At 36.7% G+C, this 22,456-nt stretch overlaps 1 protein-coding gene across 1 annotated transcript in view; it reads left to right on the top strand.

Annotated features, from left to right (window-relative positions):
- The window catches only part of UNC13C (unc-13 homolog C), a 525,683-nt gene that overhangs the window by 343,620 nt on the left and 159,607 nt on the right, over window positions 1-22,456 (top strand). The window contains exon 18 of the mRNA XM_070422420.1: window positions 7,851-7,984. Within this exon, the coding sequence (XP_070278521.1) occupies window positions 7,851-7,984 (134 nt within the window). The remainder of the gene's footprint in view (window positions 1-7,850; window positions 7,985-22,456) is intronic.

The following is a 22,456-nucleotide window of genomic DNA, read 5'->3' as shown; positions in this document are numbered from 1 at the left end:
ATTAGAATCACCTGGGAATCTTTTTAAAATCCTGATTTCTGGGCCTCATCCTCCGGAAATTCTGTTTCTTTGTTACTAATGTTGTGGCCCCACCCCATAACAACGAAACAGAATTTCTGGAGGATGAGGCCCAGAAATCAGGATTTTAAAAAGATTCCCAGGTGATTTTAATGTGCAGCCAAGGTTGAGAACCACTGACCTAGAGGCTTATTGGCCTGAGGTATCTACTTGTACTTCCTCATTCCACCCGTTGAGAGTTTTCCCTAACTTCTTTCTATCCTGCCTCAGGACCGCCTTTGTCTGAGCTGTGGAACTCTCTGGTATGGTGATCAGGTTGTTCACATAAAGTTAATACATCTTAACAACCTTTCTCTTTTGTCATATTTTCCTCTTCTATGTGTAAGCCTCTGTGAAATATTTTCACATCCTGCTTTTTTTTTTTTACTTCCTGTCTATACCTTCACACTTTGATCAGAGATGCATGTCATTTTGCTTAAGTATAATTAGTCAAACGTAATTTAGCCTTCCAGAATTACCAAGATAAGCAATTTCAGTAAAGTCATTATGGACACTAGAGTATTCTGATGGTTTTCTATTTGGGCAAGCAGAGTAGCAAATCTGTGAAGAGCTCAGAGCTGCTTTCTCTGAAACTTCCTATTATGTCCATGTCTTATTGTCCATATTACCTAAAATTGAATGGAATTTAACAGACACTAGTTGGGACAAGCAGATGAAGGGACTATGGTGATATGAACAGTAAGGATTTATTAATAAGTTTAGTAGGAGTTTTGGGGGCAACAGGATACTAATGGTAAAACAATGTCAATTAAGAAAGCTCTAAAACTGGGTGTGTGTGGAGGAGGGGAGAATACCCTGCTTGTGCCTATAGCTCTCGAACTGCAAATACGTGCAGAGAAGTTGTGACAGTCTCAGGAACCTAGGAAGTGTGTAGGGATTTTATCTAAGCAACAATAACATTATTCTCTGAATGCTTTCCTTCCCATTCAAGATATAACTCAGAATAAAAATCAGCTCAATATTGTTAGTGGGAGGTAATGACTCTTATGTGTCTATAAACTAAACAACCAAATCTTAGAGTTGAGGCTATAAACGAACAACAAAAAAACGAGTTTTTTAAGTGTGGTCTATATGCTTGTTTTTAGTTAAGAAGATGGCTGGGAATTAAGGTAACTCTGTTACTTTATCTCTGAAATGAGGGTTTTAATAGTTGCCTTTGAAATTGGAAATGAAGACCATCCAAATGAGAATAAGCAGAGGCTATTTATTCAGATCTTGCTATAAGAAGGAAGGCAGTCAACATCACTTTTATTTGGCAGAGACTCAAAGGCAGGCAGGGAAGTGGGACAGCTTTACAGTGAAGAGCAGGGAAGGCATCAGGACTGATGCGATTGGAGCTTGTTTGAGGGGGAAAACTGGGAGTCAGCTAATGAGAAGGGTGTTCTATGTGCTTGGTTCAGGGAGCATATCTAGTTGGGAGGGGGACAAAATATGAGGAAACTAGTGATCATTACCAAGTCCTGACCATTCCCAGCTGACTGCTGCAGAAGCTATGGTTTGGCTCCCCAGACTGGCTGTTACAAAGATCGTGGGTCAGATTTCTGTCATACATGGTCTGGCCATTGTTCATTTGAATATTCGATCTTCAAGGCTAATGATTTTGTTGTGAAGAATTGAATAAGAAATGAGCTGAAAAGATGCCTCTGTTGTTGCTTTTGGGGGTGGTGAAGTATTAGATTGTTAAGAGAAGGCAGCAGTATCTGGGGGAAAGAAGCAAGAAGGGTTACTCCACTGCCATAAAGAAAGTTCCAACTGGTTACCCTGGGCTAGAGGGAGGGTACCTAGAGAAATTCGGTCCACGCCTACCTAGATATAGGGCAGTATAAATGTCCTTCCTTCTCCTAGCTAATAAACTGTCCACCTCGCTCTTCACAAGAATCTTAGATCTTCTGAGCACCTGAAACTTTGATCTACCTCAAAAGCTATGGATAGAGTTTCCATTTTTCTAACCAGTGTACTGCCAGGGCTAAGATTTCCTTGTTTCAGAGGAGGTATACAGCCAATTCAGAATCATAGGAAGTTCCAAACATATATGAGATATCTAGTTAACAGTTTAATATGAATCAATCTTTCCAGCCTTTTTTGTTATCATATTTTAAGCTTCTTTCTTTTTAAATATTCAGGCCACCTCTATTTGTGTGTGTGTGTGTGTGTGTGTGTGTGTGTGTGTGTGTGTTTATAGCCATGCTATCCCAATTTTTCAAATTTCTAACATCTGTAAACCTTATTGCCAAAACCTTCAATTGCCACTTACCTGCCATGAACCAAAGTTATCTCCCTATGCACATTGTAGCAATCACCTACTTATACACATAAATTCTGTAAGTTACTTGTCAGAGATAACCATGGCTTCATTATGTTACCTAAGAAATCATTTTCTTTGGCTCTTCTAAACCTCAGCTCTAGGGCCCTTTACCTAATCCCTATTCCTGCCTCCCATTCCCATCATCTAAATGCTTAACACCATCTGCTGTCTTTCTACCTTACTCACTCCCTACTTCCTCTTCCCTCTTGCCTTCCATGTCCCTTCTTTCTTCCTCTGGACCAAAGTAAATGTTTGTTTCAGCATTTCAACCATTCTTGTCAAACACTCAAATTTGTTTCTCCTTTCCTCCATCATTGCACTCCAGTAGCAAATCCAACACTCTTTCCTTGGCGTCTACAGTTAGTACTGGAGAGAACTCACAATGAGGTAGAGCCGTGTCACCCTACGTTCAGTGACCCACTCTCAGCAGAGCCCCCAAGCTACCTGGCAGTGTCATTATGGGTTCAACTGAAGGCTCTCTCCTATTCCTTAAGGAGCTATTTCAAACCTTTACTACCTACTCCTCCTCTTCTCACAGGATCGAAATTCCTAGCATTTCTTATTTAAAATCAACAAGATTTATCTGTAAGACTCTTTATCAACTCCAGGGATAGCATGTTTTCCATTTCTATTTGAGGCTAATCTTCCCACATACACACTAGATCCCATTCTCTTCCATTTCAACAGAGGCCTCATTTCCCATCTATGCCTCTTTTCAAAAAGTTTTTATTCTTTCTGTGTTTTAGAATTTCCCCCCAAGGTTTTATTTCTAACCATCAATTCTCTTCCCTCTCTTTGAGTAATTTTATTTACGCCATAATTTCAGCTACCATTTATATCCTAGAATTCTTCTATCTATATTTAATAGTCCAGAATACTTTTTCATGCAAGACCAATCTACTTAATTACCTTCTGAATATTCCACTTGGTTTCTCTCTCTCTTCCTTCTCACCAACTAGGCGATGAGTTGTATCAATTTTACTTGACTCTTTTATACATTTAATTTCATTAAATTTACTGCTACTACCAAGTCATTAAAAGAAACAAATGTACTTAAATACTCCCATGTTTTAAATCATTTAATGAAGTTTGGTTTAAATGCAGATTCCTTAACATGACACACAAAGTACTTCAGGATTTAAAGGCATCTATCTCTAGAGCCTCCCCCCATCCCTCCCCCAAGTGTTTTCAGAGGCACATTTATTCTGAGGAAAATTTTGCAACATGGAGTGTGGAAAATAGGAGGGAGCACAGGGTTTATCAAGTTCAATTACATTTGAGAAACAAATGCTCTAGTATTAGCTCTCAGAGCAGTTCTCAATCTAGGCCCTGAATCAGCAGCAACAGAATTACTTGAGACTTCATTATATATGCATATTCTCAAGCCTCACCTTAGACCTGCATCAGGAACTCTGTGGGAAGACCTTAGCCATCTGTATTTTAGCAAGCCTTCCCAGCAATGCTGATACCTATGCTCTCCATGACAGGGTGGATCAGTTGGTTGGAATGTCATCTCACACACCAAAAGGTTATGAGTTTGATTCCCAGTCAGGGCACATACCAAGGTTCTGAGTTTGATACCTGGTCAGGAAACATTGGGAGGCAACTGATCAATTCTTCAATTCTCTCTCTCTCTCTCTCTCTCTCTCTCTCTCTCTCTCTCTCTCTCCCCCTTGTTGAGCATGGACCTGTGAACCAGGAGGGCATTGTTTGATTCCCAGTCAGGGCACATGCCCCAGTTGCAGTCTCAATCCCTGGTGTGGGGATGCAGGAGTCAGCAGCCAATGATGCTCTCTCATCATTGATGTTTCTATCTCTTTTTCCTTCTCCCTTCCTCTCTGACATCAATAAAAATATATTTTAAAAAATAAAATCAATGAAAATATATCTTAGGGTGAGGATTAAAAAATTACATATGCCCATTGAACAAATAGATAGAATGTCACAGAAATATAGCAGTCTTAGAAGTGTTGCATAAGTCTTACTATCATGAAGATATCATCTATTATTTTAACACTTTTGTTTTTTGCACATAACAGTTCTTGCTATATGTTGATCTTTTCTTGGAGCATCTTCATATTTTCTTATTTGAAATTATGAAGGTATCGTATACATTTTACCAACTTGTCTGTACAAGCTTTTTTGGTACTAAATTATCCTTTTTAAGCATGACTATTGAATACTTTATTCAGTTGACCCTAGCAACTTTGCACTTTCAAAAATTCCTCTCCTCATAACACGGTCACAGATTTTCTTTCAAGTTTCTTTCCTCACTAGTCTATTAACAAAATATATTTTAGTCGCTGTAATAATGATGACCAAAATTAAAACTGAAGTACTAATTCATAGTTTTATATTTATTGTACTTTGTTGTTATTGAGTTTATAATTATAATACTTGAATATCATGTAAATATATTATAAACTATATTATTATAAGTACTAATTTTTATAAGTTTCAATAAATATTAATGTGCTTATTATCTTTTTAAAATGTTTACTATCATTATTTTAATTTTTCCAATCCTAAGTCAAATGCCCTAGTAGACCTCAAGGAGAATAATAAAGTCTTACTTAGAAAATGTAATCCTTAGTATATCAGGTATATATTCTAATATACCTCATTGTACCCCATTATTTAATTTTTTATTTACTTTTTTAAATACTATTTTTAAATATATTTTTAATTGATTTGAGAGAGAGAGAGAAAGAGAGAGAGAGAGAGCAACATTAATGTGAGAGAGAAACTTTAATCAGTTGCCTCCCCTACACACCCTGACCGCAATTGAACAGCAACTCAGGTATGTACACTGATCAGGAATCAAACCAAGGACCTTTTAGTGCATGGGAGGATGCTCAACCAACTAAGCCCCACTGGCCAGGCCAGTACCCCATTATTTTAAACATATTATATTAAGATGCACTAATCCTTCTGGCCAGTGGGGCTCAGTTGGTTGAGTATCGCCCCATGTATCCACATGTTACTTATTCAATTCCCAGTCTGGGTTCCTGGTAGGTGGTGTGCAGGAGGCAGTGAATCAATATTTTGCTCTCACATAGATGTTTCTCTTTTTCTGTTTCTATAAAATTCAATTTAAAATCTTTAAAAACAATGCCCTAATAAAATAGGGAAAACCTGATTTATGATATCGCTCTGTGGTATGTAAAAACTAAATGATTCAGCATTCCATTTGGTTTATTTTGGTGTAACATACAGAATATGATGCAAAACATTGTACTATCAAAAATCTTCTAATGTCACGAAAAAGAGTAATGGGAGTATAGTTTGTGACTTTAGAATTAATGCATATTCAACCATGTACTTTAGTCTCTCCTTTCCATATCATACTCTGCAGAATGATGATAAGTGACTGTGATGTTAAATGTGTCATCTATAGTCATTTCCTCTCATTTAATTATATTACTTGACATAAGTTAGACATACAGTTGGCTATGTGCTCATCATGATGATGAATGATAATATTCTAATATAGTCTACCATGGCCATCAGACCTAATTTTATTTACAACCTTCACAACTCACCAGTCTCTCTGATTTCTAACTACATCATAGCGAGGGAAATCTATTGATCTTAATGTAATGAGTAAATAATTACATTATTGTGACAACAATAAAGTCCTGTTCACAAAAGAAAGAGAAATTTTAATAGAAAATGTAATTTAAAAGTAGGCAAAGCTTGCTCAGCCTGTGTGGCTCAGTGGTTGTCCATAGACCCCTGCACCATGAGATCACCAGTTTGATTACTGGTCAGGACACATGCCTGGGTTGCGGGCTTGATCCCCAATAGGGGCATGCAAGAGGCAGCTGATTGATGATTCTCTCTCATCATTGATGTTTCTCTCTCTCTTCTTCTTCTCCCTTCCTCTCTGAAATCAACTTAAAAAGAAACATATAAAAATTTAAAGTAGGCAAGGCTGAATATTTGTAAGCCTGCATTGCTGCTTTGATCTTCTAAAAAATCTACTGATGTGCCTTGATGTACCTCAGGAATTGAAAAGGGAAGCCTGCCAAGGACTTTCAAGTGGTTCGAAGGGACCAGACATACAAGGTTCTTAAGATCCTTTGAACGCTGCTTATTGTTCACTCTGGCAATTTGAAGTAATTTGTGCCAGCCACTAATTTCTTGACTATTTTAATTTTGCTTTCCAACTTTTAATATCTGTTGCATTTTGAGCATAAAGGTTAATCAACAGCACTTGAAGGCACCCTAGAAAATTATGTGTCCCTAAAGGTACGTTATAGTCTGTGTGTGGAGGTCTGTAATAGTTAGTGGATTCCACATAGGGCTGTATTTTAACTTAAGTGAGAATAATAATTGGGTGATGAATCACCCAAATCTGGTTACATGTCTTTGGTAGCATTAGAAGATCTACATACAACCATTCAGCAGAGAGTAGCTGATTTTCTGATAAGACTTGGTAGTTAAATATGACAATTGGTTGGGCCAAATATAATCTAACATACCTTTTATAACAGGGATCCCAGGAAATTTCTGAGCCACAAATTAAAGTTTTCAGATATTCTGGACCTAGAAACTTGTAAATAATTTAGCAAAAAACAGTAAACGAAGCCATCTTTCCTTGATCAGTTTTTTTGCCTAATTTTAAAAAGTAAATGTAAAAGTGCTCTAAGAAGATTATCCACCAAACAAAATAACTAGCATAATTTTTCAGTATGTTTGAAAGAATTACATGCATTGAATATGAAGTTTATATGTGAAACTTTCAGGATTATTATTGTACTTCATTAATCTCAATGTAAATTTAGACCATCCTGGGCTATCCTCTTCTTTCTAGAGGTGAGAGTTGGAGATTCATTAAGTATGGTAAATCAAGGATTCAAATATCACACACACACACACACACACACACACACAGTCTTCCAAAGTTTTAGTTAACTAGATACATTTGTAAGTGGAATAAGAGAGTTCTGGGCCATGCATGTAACGTGTATATATTATAGAATCTAATAGTACTGACTTTGTTACCAGGTAGCCTTGCGTTCTACCCACTTGCTACCAACTTGACTTTGAACAAAATATTTTGGCAGGATAAATTTTCACACACAGCCATAACACACACATACATGCACACACACACACACACACACACACACACACACACCTTTGTATACAAAGAATTCAACCTTTCTCCATGGGTGAAGCCCCATAAAAAGGATAATTTCCTCAATAATAATTCTTAAGACTATAGTCAGAAGAAGAGAAACAATTACTCCAGAACCAAAGCATTTAGAAATAAAGCCTGGCCACTATCTTATGGGGTCCTATTTAATGTAGAAAGGAAATCTGAATTTTGTAGTTTTGCCTCACATGATCTAAGAATTTTTTCATCACATTTTTCTCTGATCCTCCTGTTTGACAGAGACGTCTAACTAAAGTCACACCATTTAACCTTTTTTTTTTTTCATGCTATGTGACCCGTGAGCAGAGTAAGAAACAGGACATTCCTCGGGAAGAGCAAGGACCAACCACCAAGAATTTGGATTTTTGGCCCCAACTTATTACCCTGATGGTCACTATTATTGATGAGGATAAAACTGCCTACACACCTGTCCTGAATCAGTAAGTACACTGTTTTACAAATGAATTGATTTTATTCAACTAAAGTTAAAATAAGTATTTGAAATACAGTTTATAATCTCATGACAATGACAGTGGTACACAGAAGGAAATATCTTTGTTTTGCTTTCTATTGTTGTTTTTAATGTCAGGTTTAGAGTCACATTTCTTTCTGTGAAACCTAGTCCTTAAAAATCAAATGTCTTTCCTCTCATTGGAATCTATGTTTTATGCTGACGATGTCTATCACCCACTGAGTTTCCATGTGTCTTGCATAACCCATACCAGTTAACCACTGGTCTGCTTTCTGATACTATAAACTAGTTTAGAGATTTTATCCTTTTTAGCAAAGGAATCATAAATTACATATATTATTTTGTCTGATTTTTTCACCCATATTTTGAGATCCATCCAGATCATATTGTCAATACTTCATCTTCTTTTATTTCTGAGTAATATTCCACTACATAGATATACCACAAAATGTGTGTCCGTTCAAATATTAGGGTTATGTTTAGGGTTGGTGACACCATTGTTTGTTTTTTAGATTAGGTTGCTTTGAGTATTTGTTTATAAGTTTTTGCATAGACACACTATTTCATTTCATGTTGTAGGTACATTTTTGATATTTCTTTAAACTGCCAACATGCTTTACAAAGTGGCTGTACATTGCCAACCCTTGGTATAATTGGACTTTAATTGTAGTTATTCAAATAGTGTACATTGGTAGCTCACTGTGGTTTTAATTTGTGCTTTTCTTTGTGTTTGTTTTTTGTATATGCTGTGATATAGAGTTTAAGATTCTTTGGGATTTTTTCATATGTTTATCTAATATCTTAAACTCTGCTTGCTAGAAAAATTATCCTTCCCCCTTTGAATTACTTTGGCAACTTTGTAAAATAATCAATTTAAGTATATGTGTGTCTATTTCTGTACTTGGTTCCATTGATCTATTGATTCATACATTGGTAAAGTAGTGATAAATGTATTCGGCTTTAGTTTGGAAAACTATTGCTCCCTCAATTATGAAAGAAAATTTTGCTAAATAGAATATTCTTATTTGGCAGGTATTTTTTTTCAGCACTTTTAATATATTGTCTCACTCCCCTCTTACCTGCAAAATTTTTGCTGAAAATCCACTGATAGCCTTATGGGGATTTCCTTGTATGTAACAAGTTGTTTTTCTCTTGCTGCTTATAATATATATTCTTTGTTGAAATTCTCACTGTGTTCATGCATTGATTTCCTGACATCAGTGAGCATTTTTATGACCATTATTTCAAACTTCCTATCAGGCAAATCACTTACCTTCATTTCATTAAGATGAGTTTCTGGTAATTTATCTTGTTCTTTTGTCTTAGATATCCCCTTGCATCTTCACTTTTCTTGACTATGTGTCAGTTTCTGAACTTTAGATAAAATTGCCTATGAAGCATCCATCTTATATAAAAACTGCTGTTTGAAACTCTAACCCTGCTATTTTGGCTACTGTAAACGTTTGCTTGCTTAAATAATAAGGAAAATAAGATTACTCCCATTCCAGAGAGGCCATTAACCTTCCCCAGATGAAGTTATCAGTGCTGGTGCCAGGCCAGGCCTTTGGTTGAGGTCTCAAAACCCCAGCACATAGGGCTCTTTAAGAACTTGCAAAGGGGACCGGAAAAAAACCTTTATTTGGGAGACAAAGAGCTGGAAAAAGTATAAATAGGAAAGGTTCCTCCATGTTTTTTGCCCAGAATTTGAAAAACATTTTTCTCTAGGCCCGCATGTAATAATAATAATAATAAAGTGTAACTCTATTTCTCTGAGCATTGCTTGGTTTTCTCCGGTCTTCTGTAACACCTAGACTTCACAGAGTGGTCTTCTCAATCAGTGCAGCCCGAGCTTGGGTTGTCTCTCAAACCTTTATGATAGTCCAAGCTTCTGTCTTTGTTCTTAGTGGCTCCCACAGCTGAGGGTGTACCCAGGCCTGTCACTGTCCCGAAGGGGAGGAATGCAGCCAGCCTGGATGCAGGCTAATTAGAAGCCAGACCCTGGGGCAACAGCTGGGAAATAATATAATTAAGCTCCTTCCAGGCAGAAACTGGAAGATGGGCACTTTTTCCTGCTCTGTTCTACACTGAGCTCAGGAATATAGCCACAGGGGTAGGAGGTGGGGAAGAGGATACACCTGCACCTATTGCAAAGCTGCTTATTTGTTTGCTCTAGTCCTGTGGGACTTGTGAATGCAAGCCCTATTAATATCAGAGCTAGGTGATTTGAGGACCTGTCTCTCTGGTGGTAGCCAGAAAAGTTGGGGCACTCTCCTTTTAAGAGATGCTGGCATTGTAATTTTGTTGTTGGAACAAGCTAAAGGGAGAACACAGGACAAGTGCCCATCGGCATTCCTGTGCTCTGGGGAGGATCTCAGCCATCCCCTAGATCCATGGTCGGCAAACTGCGGCTCGCGAGCTACATGCGGGTCTTTGGCCCCTTGAGTGTGGCTCTTCCTAAGCCTTAGGAGTACCCTAATTAAGTTCATAACAACGTACCTACCTATATAATTTAAGTTTAAAAAATATGGCTCTCAAAAGAAATTTCAATCGTTGTACTGTTGATATTTGGCTGTTGACTAATGAGTTTGTCGACCACTGCCCTAGATCAGTGGTTCTCAACCTTCCTAATGCCGTGACCCTTTAATACAGTTCCTCATGTTGTGGTGACCCCCAACCATAACACTACTTTTGTTGCTACTTCATAACTGTAATTTGCTACTGTTATGAATCATAATGTAAACATCTGATATGCTATATGTGTTTTCTGATGGTCGCAACCCACAGGTTGAGAACCGCTGTGCCTAGATGCATGTTAAATTAGAACCTAAGCCCCCAGGCATCAGCTTGCAAAGAATGCAGTCCAGCCCCTTCGAGGGAAAGACTGGGAGATGGACATTTTTGCCTATTCTTTCTAGACTGAGCCTCCAGGGGACAGTTGCAGGAAGTGCTCATGCACACATTGATAGCAGCTTCTTTATTTGCTATGGTCCTGTGAGTCTTATGTACACAAGCACTGTTGGCTTTCAGAACTAGTTGTTTCAGGAGTCCATCCCTCAGATGGGAGTCTTAAAAGTTGAGGTACTAAGTATGTAGTCCAAACCCTTCAGTACTTGGGAAAGCTGGAAGCTGGGGAATCCCTACTAGCTATATGGCACTGTGTGGGGAGGGCATGGGGGAGGAGGGATTAATAGCAAGACTGTGTCTCAGCCTTATGTCATTTTGTCGTGGGAATTTTCTCATTTACCTGATATGTAGGAGTCACTCAGCTAGTGTCTCAATTTTTCTCAGAGGAATTGTTCCATGTATAGTCATATGTTTAGTACATCCCTGGGTGAGGGAAGTTCAGGAGCTTCCTTTTCACCATTTTGGTTTTTCCAAACCTACTTGTTCTTAAGTTTTTGTAGTTTGTGTCTTTAAAATTTTTTTTTTAATTTAATCTAAGTGGTCAAATTTACTATCATATGATTACTCAGGACATTTTGTATTATTATTTTAATGTGTATAAAATCTGAATAATTTCCTCTTCCTCATCTTGTTACAGAATTTACCAGGGGACCATTACATACACAGGAGTACTTGGAGACACAGGAAAAACCCATTTATTTTCAGCCCGGCCTGCGCCCTCTCACAGTCTGGGACCCCTCGGAGGATGTCCACCTGCTGGCTTAGGCCTGCTCCCCAGGGGATCAGGCCTAAGCTGGCAGTCAGACATCCTTCTGGCAGCCCGGGAGCCCTCGGGGGATGTCCACTTGCCAGCAAGGAGCAGGCCTAAGCTTCAGTCTGACATCCTTAGCACAGCTGAGGAGGTGGGAAAGGCTCCCGCCACCACTGCTCTGCTGGCAGCATTTAGCCTGGCTTGTGGCTGAGCAGAGCTCCCCCTGTGGGAGCACACCGACCACCAGCAGGCAGCTCCTGCATTGAGCGTCTGCCCCCTGGTTGTCAGTGTGTGTCATAGTGACCAGTCATTCCCAGTGTTTCTGCTGTTAGGGTCAATTTGCATATTACCCTTTTATTATATAGGATTATTATTATTATTATTATTATTATTATTTGTAAGTGGAGATAACTGTTAAAAGGCTACAGCAGTAATCCAGTGAGAAGATTTAAGGGCTTTGTATAAGATGATAGAGAAGTAGGGTCACATTTGAGAAATATTAAGGAGATAAATGGAGATTTAAAAATTTATTTTATTTTATTTTTTTGCTAATTGCATTAAATGGAGTGTTTAGGGAGAAGGTCGACACAATAAAGATGCTGTAGTTACAGAGGCACCATTAATTGAGATTGTAAATTCAGGAGGAGGTATCAGATTTTGAAAAGTACAGATTTTAAAAAAAGGAAGTACATAGTGAGCTACACTTGGGCATATAGAGATTTGGCGACCTGTGTGACTTCCATGAATTCTATGCAATAGGAAACTTTATACTTAGATGCAAAAGTCCTTTAGACTGACATCAGCCACATGTATAATATAGGGGAGGTTCACTATATATGACTGGAAGTATGAAATCTTATTTTTTAAATACTCAGAAAATTTTACTCTCAGTTCATTTAAATTATTGTGACTCTACATTACTTTTTTTTCTAATGCTGACCAAAATATTAGCAGAAGTATGTTTAATCGATTCTATGATCCTGTTTGTTTACATGTATTTTATTATTGTCTGTATTTTTTTTTTCATTTCCTCTAAAGCTATACATACAATTAAGACTCAATTTAGTTTCCCTCTGCAGTAAGAGTACATATTAGAGGATTCAATGTGTTAACTAGAAAAGGTTCCAATTTTCCAAAATATGGTATTTTATTTGCAAAAACATAATATATCATGAATTTATTTTCTCATGGCTGTGGGATGAGTCAGAACATGATTTTTGAACTAGACATCTTAAAAGATAGTATATTTCATTTTCGCAGTGAGGAGAGTGGATTGAAGCTACTTTGACCAAGGATTTACATCGTATTCTTTCTGTTTTGGAACTAAAGGTGTTCAATGTATTCAAGTTATTGATTTATTTGCTTGCACTACGGCTTCCAAAAATTATTTTTATATTTTAAAAATTGTTGCAAAAGTATTCATCATACTAAAAATTATAGAATATATAATTAAGTCATATATCCATCACCCAAATTCAACAATTCCCAAGATTTTGTCATATTTTCATGTATATTCTTGAGATTTCTTTTTCTTTTTTTTTTGCTGTTATCTTAAGCAAACCTCAGACATTATTTTATCCCTACGTACTTCAGTATTCATCTCTAAAATATTGGTGGCTGTTCTCTTGCATATCACAATGTCACAATAACAATTAACATTAATGGTAATGCCTTGGTAGCATGTCCTCCCTGTTCCGTAATCAAATGCCACTGCTTTTCTTTAAAAATGCCTTTTTACATTTGGATTGTTTTAATCAGGGTTCAGTAACGTCCACATGCCACATATGGTTGTTATGTGTCATAAGTCCCTCTCATTGGGCTTCAGCTCCCATCCCTTTTTGTTTAGCCATGCTACTGACTTAAAGAAGCTATGTTCATTGTCCTTTAGAATGTTTCACATTCTACATCATTCTGCTTGCCACTTTATGATTAAGTTGTTCCTCTGTATTTGGTAATCTACATGATTAGCATTAATAGCTCTAGAGGCTAAACTTTCAGGTTCCTTTTATTTATTTTTTCCAAGAATACATCACAGGTGACCCTGTACTTCATACTTCATCACATCAGAGGTCACATTAAGTCTGACTGTTCCCCTTGGTGAGGCTAAGACTGATCAGTGCTGACAGCTTGATCGCTCCGTTCCCAAGTTTTCTGTTGATCTCTCATCTATTGCACTTATTTATTTATAATCACTTCAGAATCAGTTATTCCATTAGGCACTACAAAATTGTGGTTTTATAATATTATTCCTTCCACATTTATTGATTTTTCTGAAAAGAACTTCCCTTCATTAACTCAGGATATTTAGTTGGTTATCCTGCAGTAGAATAAGTACAGGAAAGATAGGGAAAATATTTAATTATTTCTTTTATCTTACATATTTTTCCTTCTGTTCTTTTCCTGCTCTTTTTACTTTATCATTTTTTCATCAATATTACCATTTAAATTTGACAAATAGTATTGAATATTCTATATATGCCAGGCTCTATGCAAAGTTGTGGCCACAAAAAGTTAATTGGGAAAGAGATAAATACAAAATTAAATATGGGTCTAAGGCTGGCTAGTCGTTGTGCCTTCCACATTCACAAGTCATTCTGGGATTTAATTCCTCCCCTCACAGTCCCTTGTTGAGGTAACCTAGTGAGAAAAGCTACATTTACTCTCTCTACCTAGACTGAGAAATCCAGGGAATGAGACAGTTGACAAATAGACATTGAAAGTTTACAAGTTTGTAAACAGCTGTAATAAGTGATCCAAAATTAACAATAAATCAAAATGATGTATAAATAGAAGCCAGGGGATTAACAGTGTTGAAAGAGAAGGCGGTTGTCAGAGGAAAAAAAGAAAGGATGAAAAGGAAAAGCATAAATGATGAGAATAGCTGAGTCATGGTATGGCTGGACATCTTGAGTGAGGATCCCATCTGCAGTCACTTACTGCACTAGCCAGGCTGCCTTCAATTCTAAAGGAGATTCTTGTCCATGGTTTCATGAGAGCTGAATCTCCTAGATGTTGTTCCACCTGTTAGACTGAGTTCAGCTTTCCTTAGGTTCTAGAATAATATGGAAATGTAGTGTAGTCTTGTTTCTCCATTATGCTAAATATGCTTACAAAAATTACCTTTTAATTATTTGTAGTTACTTGAGTCTATGTTCCTTATAACCAAAATAGCATAACTAACTCAGCATGATAATATATGGAATAACATATGTGTTTCCACTATAGTTGCAGCAAGTTGTTATTGAAGTATAAAGGAATGCTTTAATTTGAATAAACAAACAATTTATATTATACAAGCAATCTGTAGAGCTAGGGTTTATAATGGGAGAATGGATAATTTTAAAAAAATCTTTTAAAATCTAAAATCTAGGCTAAAACTACCCGAATAAAGGTATAAAAAAAGAATGTAAATCATTTTGTAAATCAAGTTGGTTGTTTTTTATGCAAAGTATAGCAATTTTTGAATTTTAAAACAGATCACGTTTTTCTCTACAAATGCCCCAAACAATACATTATCTGGAAAGAATAAGAATATTTTTTTAAGAGCACAAGAACACTGTTCTAAAAATGCTTACTAAGAATTGTACTAAGTCAACCACTTCTGAAGATTTCAATGTCCTACCTCCCTAACTGTACACCATGGAAAAAAAGAAAAGGTTCATCTTTGATTTTTTGACGTTTATGATACTAGCTAGATGATTTAGGCAAAACTAGACATCTATATGTTATCATTATCATCATTGTATAGGGAACTATAGGGAATTAAATGGAACCAGGCACTGTACTAAGCACTTTTACAATTTAATGTTCAAGTTAATCCTAAATTTAATTCTAATGACGTCAGTACTGTTATCCCCAAATCCAGGTGATGAAACTGAAGCACAGTGGGGCTAGGTAACTTTTCCAAGATTACACAGCTAGTAAGTGACAGAGTCAGAATCTAAGCAACCCTTTGAATAAACAAAAATGATTAATTGTAAGAAAAAGATCCCATATGTAAGATGATGGGCATCAACCCTTTAGTCCAACTGAAACATTGTTGATGCTTTGATGATTAATCTAGATTTGATCATGACAAACAATTAACAATAGTTACTCACAAGAAGATAAAAATATCAGACATACCATACATCTGTCTGGTCTAATTAGCATTTTACACTTTTATTATTATAGATTGTTACAATTGTTCTATTTTATTATTAGTGTTGTTAGGCTGTTACTGTGCTTAATTTATAGTAAACTTTATCATAGGTGTATATGCATAGGAAAAAAATAGTGTATAAAGGGCTAAGTACTATCCAGTTTCAGGCATCCACTGGGGGTCTTGGAGCATTTCTCACATGGATAATGGGAGACTATTATACATAAGTAAAAAGTAAAAATAAAGAAAAAGGACTGTGTTAACCATGCAAAGATAAAGGTAGCTTGAGTGGCTTAGTTAGTGACCTAACTAACGTATTTGAGTGAGACAGACTGATCCATCAGATATTAGAAAAGTTTTACAACATATTTAAGACTGTTTTCAACAGTTACAAAATCAAATTGGGAGGTGAAATGTAACCCGTAGGACAATTATCAAGACAAGAAGAGATAATGCATGCAAAGCACCTAGCCCTGGCTTTGTCTACAAGCTCCTCAGATGGTAATTCTCATCTCTCTTCTACTGCCTCAAGCTTCCTGCCCTTCAGTGTGAATCTGAAGACTTGTTCTCCCCAGGTCTTTAGTCAGTAAGTGCTGGGATAGCTTCAGAAATAATTATCTGAATCCAGTAAATTCCACGTATTCCCCCATGGGCATATTACCCAAGGTTTGTAGTCTAGTTCTGGCCCTCTCCACCTCCTTTGCCAGTGCCAGGTGGAATTTTCATTTTCCTACAAATGCTAATTTTAAGTTAACCTGGATCCATCCACAATTTTATTTTTCACATTTAAGTTAAATATGTCTTTAGATATCCTAGTTCATTAAAATAATGCCTTAGTTGTAAATGTACAATTAAAGAAAAAAAAACAAAAGGAAGAGTGATTGGATTTAAATGGCATTGGTGATCCACTTGTTCTTGGTACAAGAGAACTTAAGCACAAAGGGAAAAATTATCACCATGGGAAATGTTCAGTTAGATGAATTCACACTCCAAATGCTTACGCTGACTTTCACCCTCAACTGCGGTGTTTTGATAGGTTTTAATTTTCCTTGAATATGGTTTTAACTTGAAAGGCTAGTTAATCATTTACTAGTAGAGTCCTCCTTAAATAAAGTTCATTCTCCTTGGCTGTTCTCTTCCTGGTACTGGTAGTTAATTGTATGTCAAGTATTCTTAAATGGAGAATATAGTAACAAAAGCTGACTTTAAAAATTTTTAATAATGTGAAAAAACACAGCAAAACAAAATGTCTCTTGAATTCTGGCTATGATAATGAAGCTTCAGTTGCATACTCAACACACTATAACAACACTGTGCTTTCTCATTTGTGACTCATTTGTAGCAATGAACATACTTTTCTTCAAAGACAGACTTTGCATATCAAAACAATACTTCACATTTAATGGATTCTGATTTTATCTGTTGTGAATAATGAATCAGTATTATCAAATTTTGAGAATGGTAGATTGCTTTTCTTATTTCACTAAGAGATTTGCAAGACTAATTGGGTTATTAAACTGTTGTGTCTCACAGGATTCAAGGTTTAAAATGTTTATGCTTTCTATTAATTGCTGCAAATTAAAAACAGGAGACATTCAAATAATGTTGGTGTGGGTCGGTTATTTCATTAAACCTCTTATAAATGATAAATTGTTACAACTGCATTGAAAATGAACACTTGAAGCTATACATTTGAAAACTTAATTTGTGTGTAGTAAAACCTCACAAATTCAGACTAGTATGAGAATGGGTTATTTTTTTTAAATGTGGATAATTAGTATACATAGTATATATGTACTTGTTTTGACATGTGTGTCAAATTTATATATATATATATAAATTCCTACAACGTTAGGAAACAGTTGTGGAAAGTTAAAACCTCTTTCAGTCCTGCCTGTATGGTACTTCAGAATCCTATCTAATAAAAGACAAAAAAGGTAATTAACTGTACCTCTGCTATGCTTCCCATTGGCTAATCAGGGCAATATGCAAATTAACTGCTAACAAAGATGGCGGCCAGCAGCCACACAGCTGAAGTGAACATGAGGCTTCCTTGCTCCAGTGATGGAGGAAGCCAAGGTTCCCGGCCTGCCGCAGCCTGGCTCTGAGCCCGAAAGCAACAATGTTTCAATTATAGAAGCTAAACAAACCCCAGATACCTGCTTTCAGCGGGCCATGGCCTCAGAGCTGGGAGCGCCAGTGATGGCAACAATGTTTCAATTATAGAAGGTAAATAAATCTCAGAAGAAAAAAAAGAAGAAAAAAAGGAGAGGCTGGGAGCTTCAGTCTCTGGCCAGCCAGAAAACAGCCCTCAGCCCCTCACCCAGACTGGCCAGCATCCAGTGGGGATCCCACCCTGAAGGGGGTGTGGTCAGCCTGAAAACAGCCATCAGCCCCTCATCCAGGCTGGCCAGGCACCCCAGCGGGACCCCCACCATGATCCGGGACACCCTTCAGGGCAAACCAGCTGGCCCCCACTCGTGCACCAGGCCTCTATCCTATATAGTAAAAGGGTAATATGCAAACTGACCCTAACAGCAGAACGACTGGGAATGACTGGTCGCTATGACACACACTGACCACCAGGGGGCAGATGCTCAATGCAGGAGCTGCCCTCTGGTGATCAGTGCACTCCCACATGGGGGAGCTCTGCTCAGCCACAAGCCAGGCTAATGGCTGCCAGTACAGGGGTGGTGGCGGGAGCCTCTCCTGCCTCCTCAGCAGCGCTAAGGATGTCTGACTGCAGCTTAGGCCTGTTCCCCGCTGGCAAGTGGACATCCCCTGAGGGCTGTCGGGCTGCCAGCGGGATGTCTGATTGCCATCTTAGGCCCAATCCCCCGGGGAGCAGGCCTAAGCCAGCAGGTGGTCATCCCCTGAGGGGTCCCAGACTGTGAGAGGGCACAGGCTGGGCTGAGGGACCCCCCACCCCTAAGTGCACAAATTTTTGTGCACTGTGCTCTAGTTTATTTATAATTAGCATACAAACTGTTAGTGTGTAGCTAGAGATATTTGAAGTTTGTGAAACCAGTTTACTCCTATAAGAACATAAAAATTCCCTCTGTAATCAATTTATTGCCATTAATCTTATTAGCAACTTTTTTTCTAGGAATTAAAAGTAACAAATGTAAATTTCCATTCAGTTTCTGTGATAATTTTCACATTAGAAATTAATGGAATCTAAATAATACTTTCCTATATATCTCATTTAGAGTTAAAATGTTATTATCAGTAAACATTTACTGAGTGTTCACTATGTTCCAGTGGCTGTACAAAGTATTCACATGTAAAATCTATTTAATCCTCACCACAGCCCTAGAAATAATCCCAAATTAGGCAATTTTTATCACCTCCATTTGACAGATGAGGAAATTGAGTTTTAAAGAGACTACTCCCTGCTCCACTGGGCAAATTACTAAAGAGCAGAGGAGAAATCAAATCTATATCATTTGCGATTGGGTTGAGGTTTAACCACTACATTATACTAGTGTAGATTGTGCAGAGGAAGTAACCTGAACTGTGTTAAATTACAGAAAATAATCCTCTAGCAAACATACAGATGGTGTAGATTTCTTAGACAACTCAAAGAAAAGGCAAAAATACTCAACTGTGGAGTGTGTTGAAACAAAACAACTCTGCCTTTGAATCATGATTTGGTACTGGGTATATAGCACAGATAAAACTTATGAAATTTGATGCCAGAGTGAGATTGTGTATTTGCAAATCTACAAAGGAAATTTGGACACAGTGCAAATAGCACTCTTATTGGAATATGGTTATTTGTGGCCTGTTAAAGTTGGAAACAAAATGTAGCCAGCTTGATAAAAATCTGCTATGAAAAATACTGAATGTCTCTCCTCTCGCTCGAAGTACTGATTTGCTTCTTTCGTCTGCAGTATTTTCCTCATAGTTGTAAATTTTTTCTCCTCTCTTTTCCACTAGGTGGGTAGGTTTAAAGAAATTTTTCTACAAATTGTCAGCTTTGCAGATGTTGCCTCCAGGTTATATCCTGCATTCTGAAATTGTTTAAATCTTGTAGATATAGGAATGACTGTGTAAGCATAATTCATATTATTTGGTAGTGAAAAAATGTTAAGTGAAAAAAAATGTTTTCTAATTTTATACAAAATTGGTTAAAGCAAAATAATATTTTCTTCACTTTTGAAATATAAAACCAATGCCAATAAAATTATACTAGGTAAGTTAAATCTTGTGTCAACAGTAAAATTATAAAATTTATTCTCCAATGCTATTACTAGCTCTTAATCTTAAGCAAGCAATGATACAGTTTGTAGCCATTGTATACATTATTTTTTGCTCTTGTGGTTCTGAGATAAGGAAATCACTTTTAACTCTGCCACTTAGTCCAACAGAAGACTTTAGAGTGATGTGATACTTGATCTGTAATTTGAAGGAAGAGAGTATTTATTATCAAATGAAAATTCAGGAGGAGAGAGAACAGACAGGGAAAAATGATCATCAGCCTCAGATGTATTGAGAAATTATAAGTAATCTGGGTGGCTGGAGCATGGACAGTGTTTGAGAGTAGAGACTAAAGTTAAAGCTAGAGACCTAACTGGTTTGGCTCAGTGGATAGAGCGTTGGCCTGTGGACTGACGGGTCCCAGGTTTGATTCCAGTCAAGGGCATGTACCTTGGTTGCGGGCACATCCACAGAAGGAGGTGTGCAGGAGGCAGCTGATTGGCGTTTCTCTCTCATTGAGGTTTCTAACTCTCTCTCTCCCTTTCTCTCTGTAAAAATTCAATAAAATATATTTTTTAAAAAAGTTAAAGCTAGGGTCTAGTCATCACTGGCGAGGAAAGTCACAATGAGTTGCAACTTTTCTCTGTTAATGAAAGTGTGACAAGCAATTGATGGTTTTAAACGGTGGCTCCAAATATTATATCCTGTATTCTCAAAAGGTAAATTAGGTGGTAATACAAGGGTGTTATGGAAGAGGAAGGGATGGAGGCAGATAAACTAACAGGCTAATGCAATTCTTGAGGCAAGTAAGAGTAAAGACTTGAATTAGGGATGTGACAGTAGCAATAGGAAAGGGACAGGCAATTCCACAGGTATGTCAAAGGAAGAATCCACAGAAGAGTAGAAAAGGGAAGATGCTATGGATTGTGGCAGAGTTAATGATTCAGTTTGCTGCCTAGATTTAGGATTAAATACGTGTTTTTTTTTGTATGTGGGTTTTTTGTTTTTTTTTAACTAGCATATAGACTTCAGAAGAACCTGTGTAACTATTAAGTAAATAAATTAGCTTTGAGTTCTGTTTTTCTAGCATAGAATATTCATTATCTCCACAGGTAAGAGCAAGCACAACCACATTTGAAATCAGCATAGCATAGTGAGCTATAAGCAACACTTCTTCTAAAGCAGATATCAGAAAATACCTCAGATCTCAAAGATTGTCTTCTGCATAGTAGAGTTTAGCAAGTGGTAGAGATTGAGGTTTGAGGTTTAGATTTAAATAGGAACGCTTGCATAAATATAAAGGTAGTATTTTGAACTCTAAATATTTTAAGGCAAAATCAGTAGGCAAATACAAAACAGTAAGAAAATATAAGCTGTGAAGATATTTTTAATGCTTGGGCATTATTGTTATTGTCATTAAAAGAATAAGAAATAATGCCGAGACACATAAGCTCAGTTTCTGATTCTGCCATTGATTTCCTCCATGTTTTAGAATGCATTTCTTAATCTTTAATATCCAGAGTCTAAAATGAATGAAACAAAGTTATCTTTATTTCTTTTCCAAGTATCAAATATATAGATATAGATAGATAGATCAATATAGATATAGATATATAATTGAATATTTTCTTCTTTATTGGAGAGATAATGAGCTTTGAAAAGGCAGTTCAAGTCTCAAATCTTGACCACCAATTTCTCATTTGTAAAATGAGGATAATAACAACAAATAGGAATTTTGTGAGAAATAAATGAATGTTAATTCATCTTTAAAAAACTTGCATAGTAGAATTCCATTGATTTTATATCAAAAGAGATATTGCTTAAAAAGCTTTGTGGTCACAAAACTAATCTTATTCAGTTTCATAGGACTGTATAAAATAAAAAGTAAAAGTTTCAATGTTTATGTATCACTTTGGTGAAGAAAATAAGTAAAAAAAAAAACTAAGGCTCCCCTCACCCAAGCCTTATAAATTTACAGTTATTCAACTAATACTTTCTATGCATACAAGCATAGATATGCAGTTAATAATGTTTATTTTATATTGTTATTTTTTCAAAATATTGGAACACATTATGCACACTATCAATCTGTAATTTGCTTTGTTCACTTAACACTACCTAATAGATATCATTTCATGTCAATACAAGCAGATCTACCTAGCTCTTTTTAATAGTTGTATATTATTCTGTGTATTCATACAGCCCATAGAGGGGGCTTTTAGGGTTCATGAGAGAAGGGTATGGGGATACACAGGTATTTGAATTGCATAAAGACTGGAAGCCTATAGTCATTAGATAACTTTTGGAAATCAGGTTCAACCAAGCCCTAATTATTTCTTTATGTTTTCTAGTTTGAAATTTTTTTCAGTAAAAAAAATAAAAAAATAAAAAAGGTCACTATTATTGCAATCAAAATTTCTTTGACTACTAGAGAGATTAAATAT

This window comes from Myotis yumanensis, unplaced genomic scaffold (genome assembly GCF_028538775.1).
Source record: "Myotis yumanensis isolate MYYU_CA2020_CCGP unplaced genomic scaffold, mMyoYum1.0.hap1 SCAF_1, whole genome shotgun sequence".
NCBI classification, from domain to species: Eukaryota; Metazoa; Chordata; class Mammalia; order Chiroptera; family Vespertilionidae; genus Myotis; species Myotis yumanensis.
This window is presented reverse-complemented; position numbering and strand designations above follow the sequence as displayed.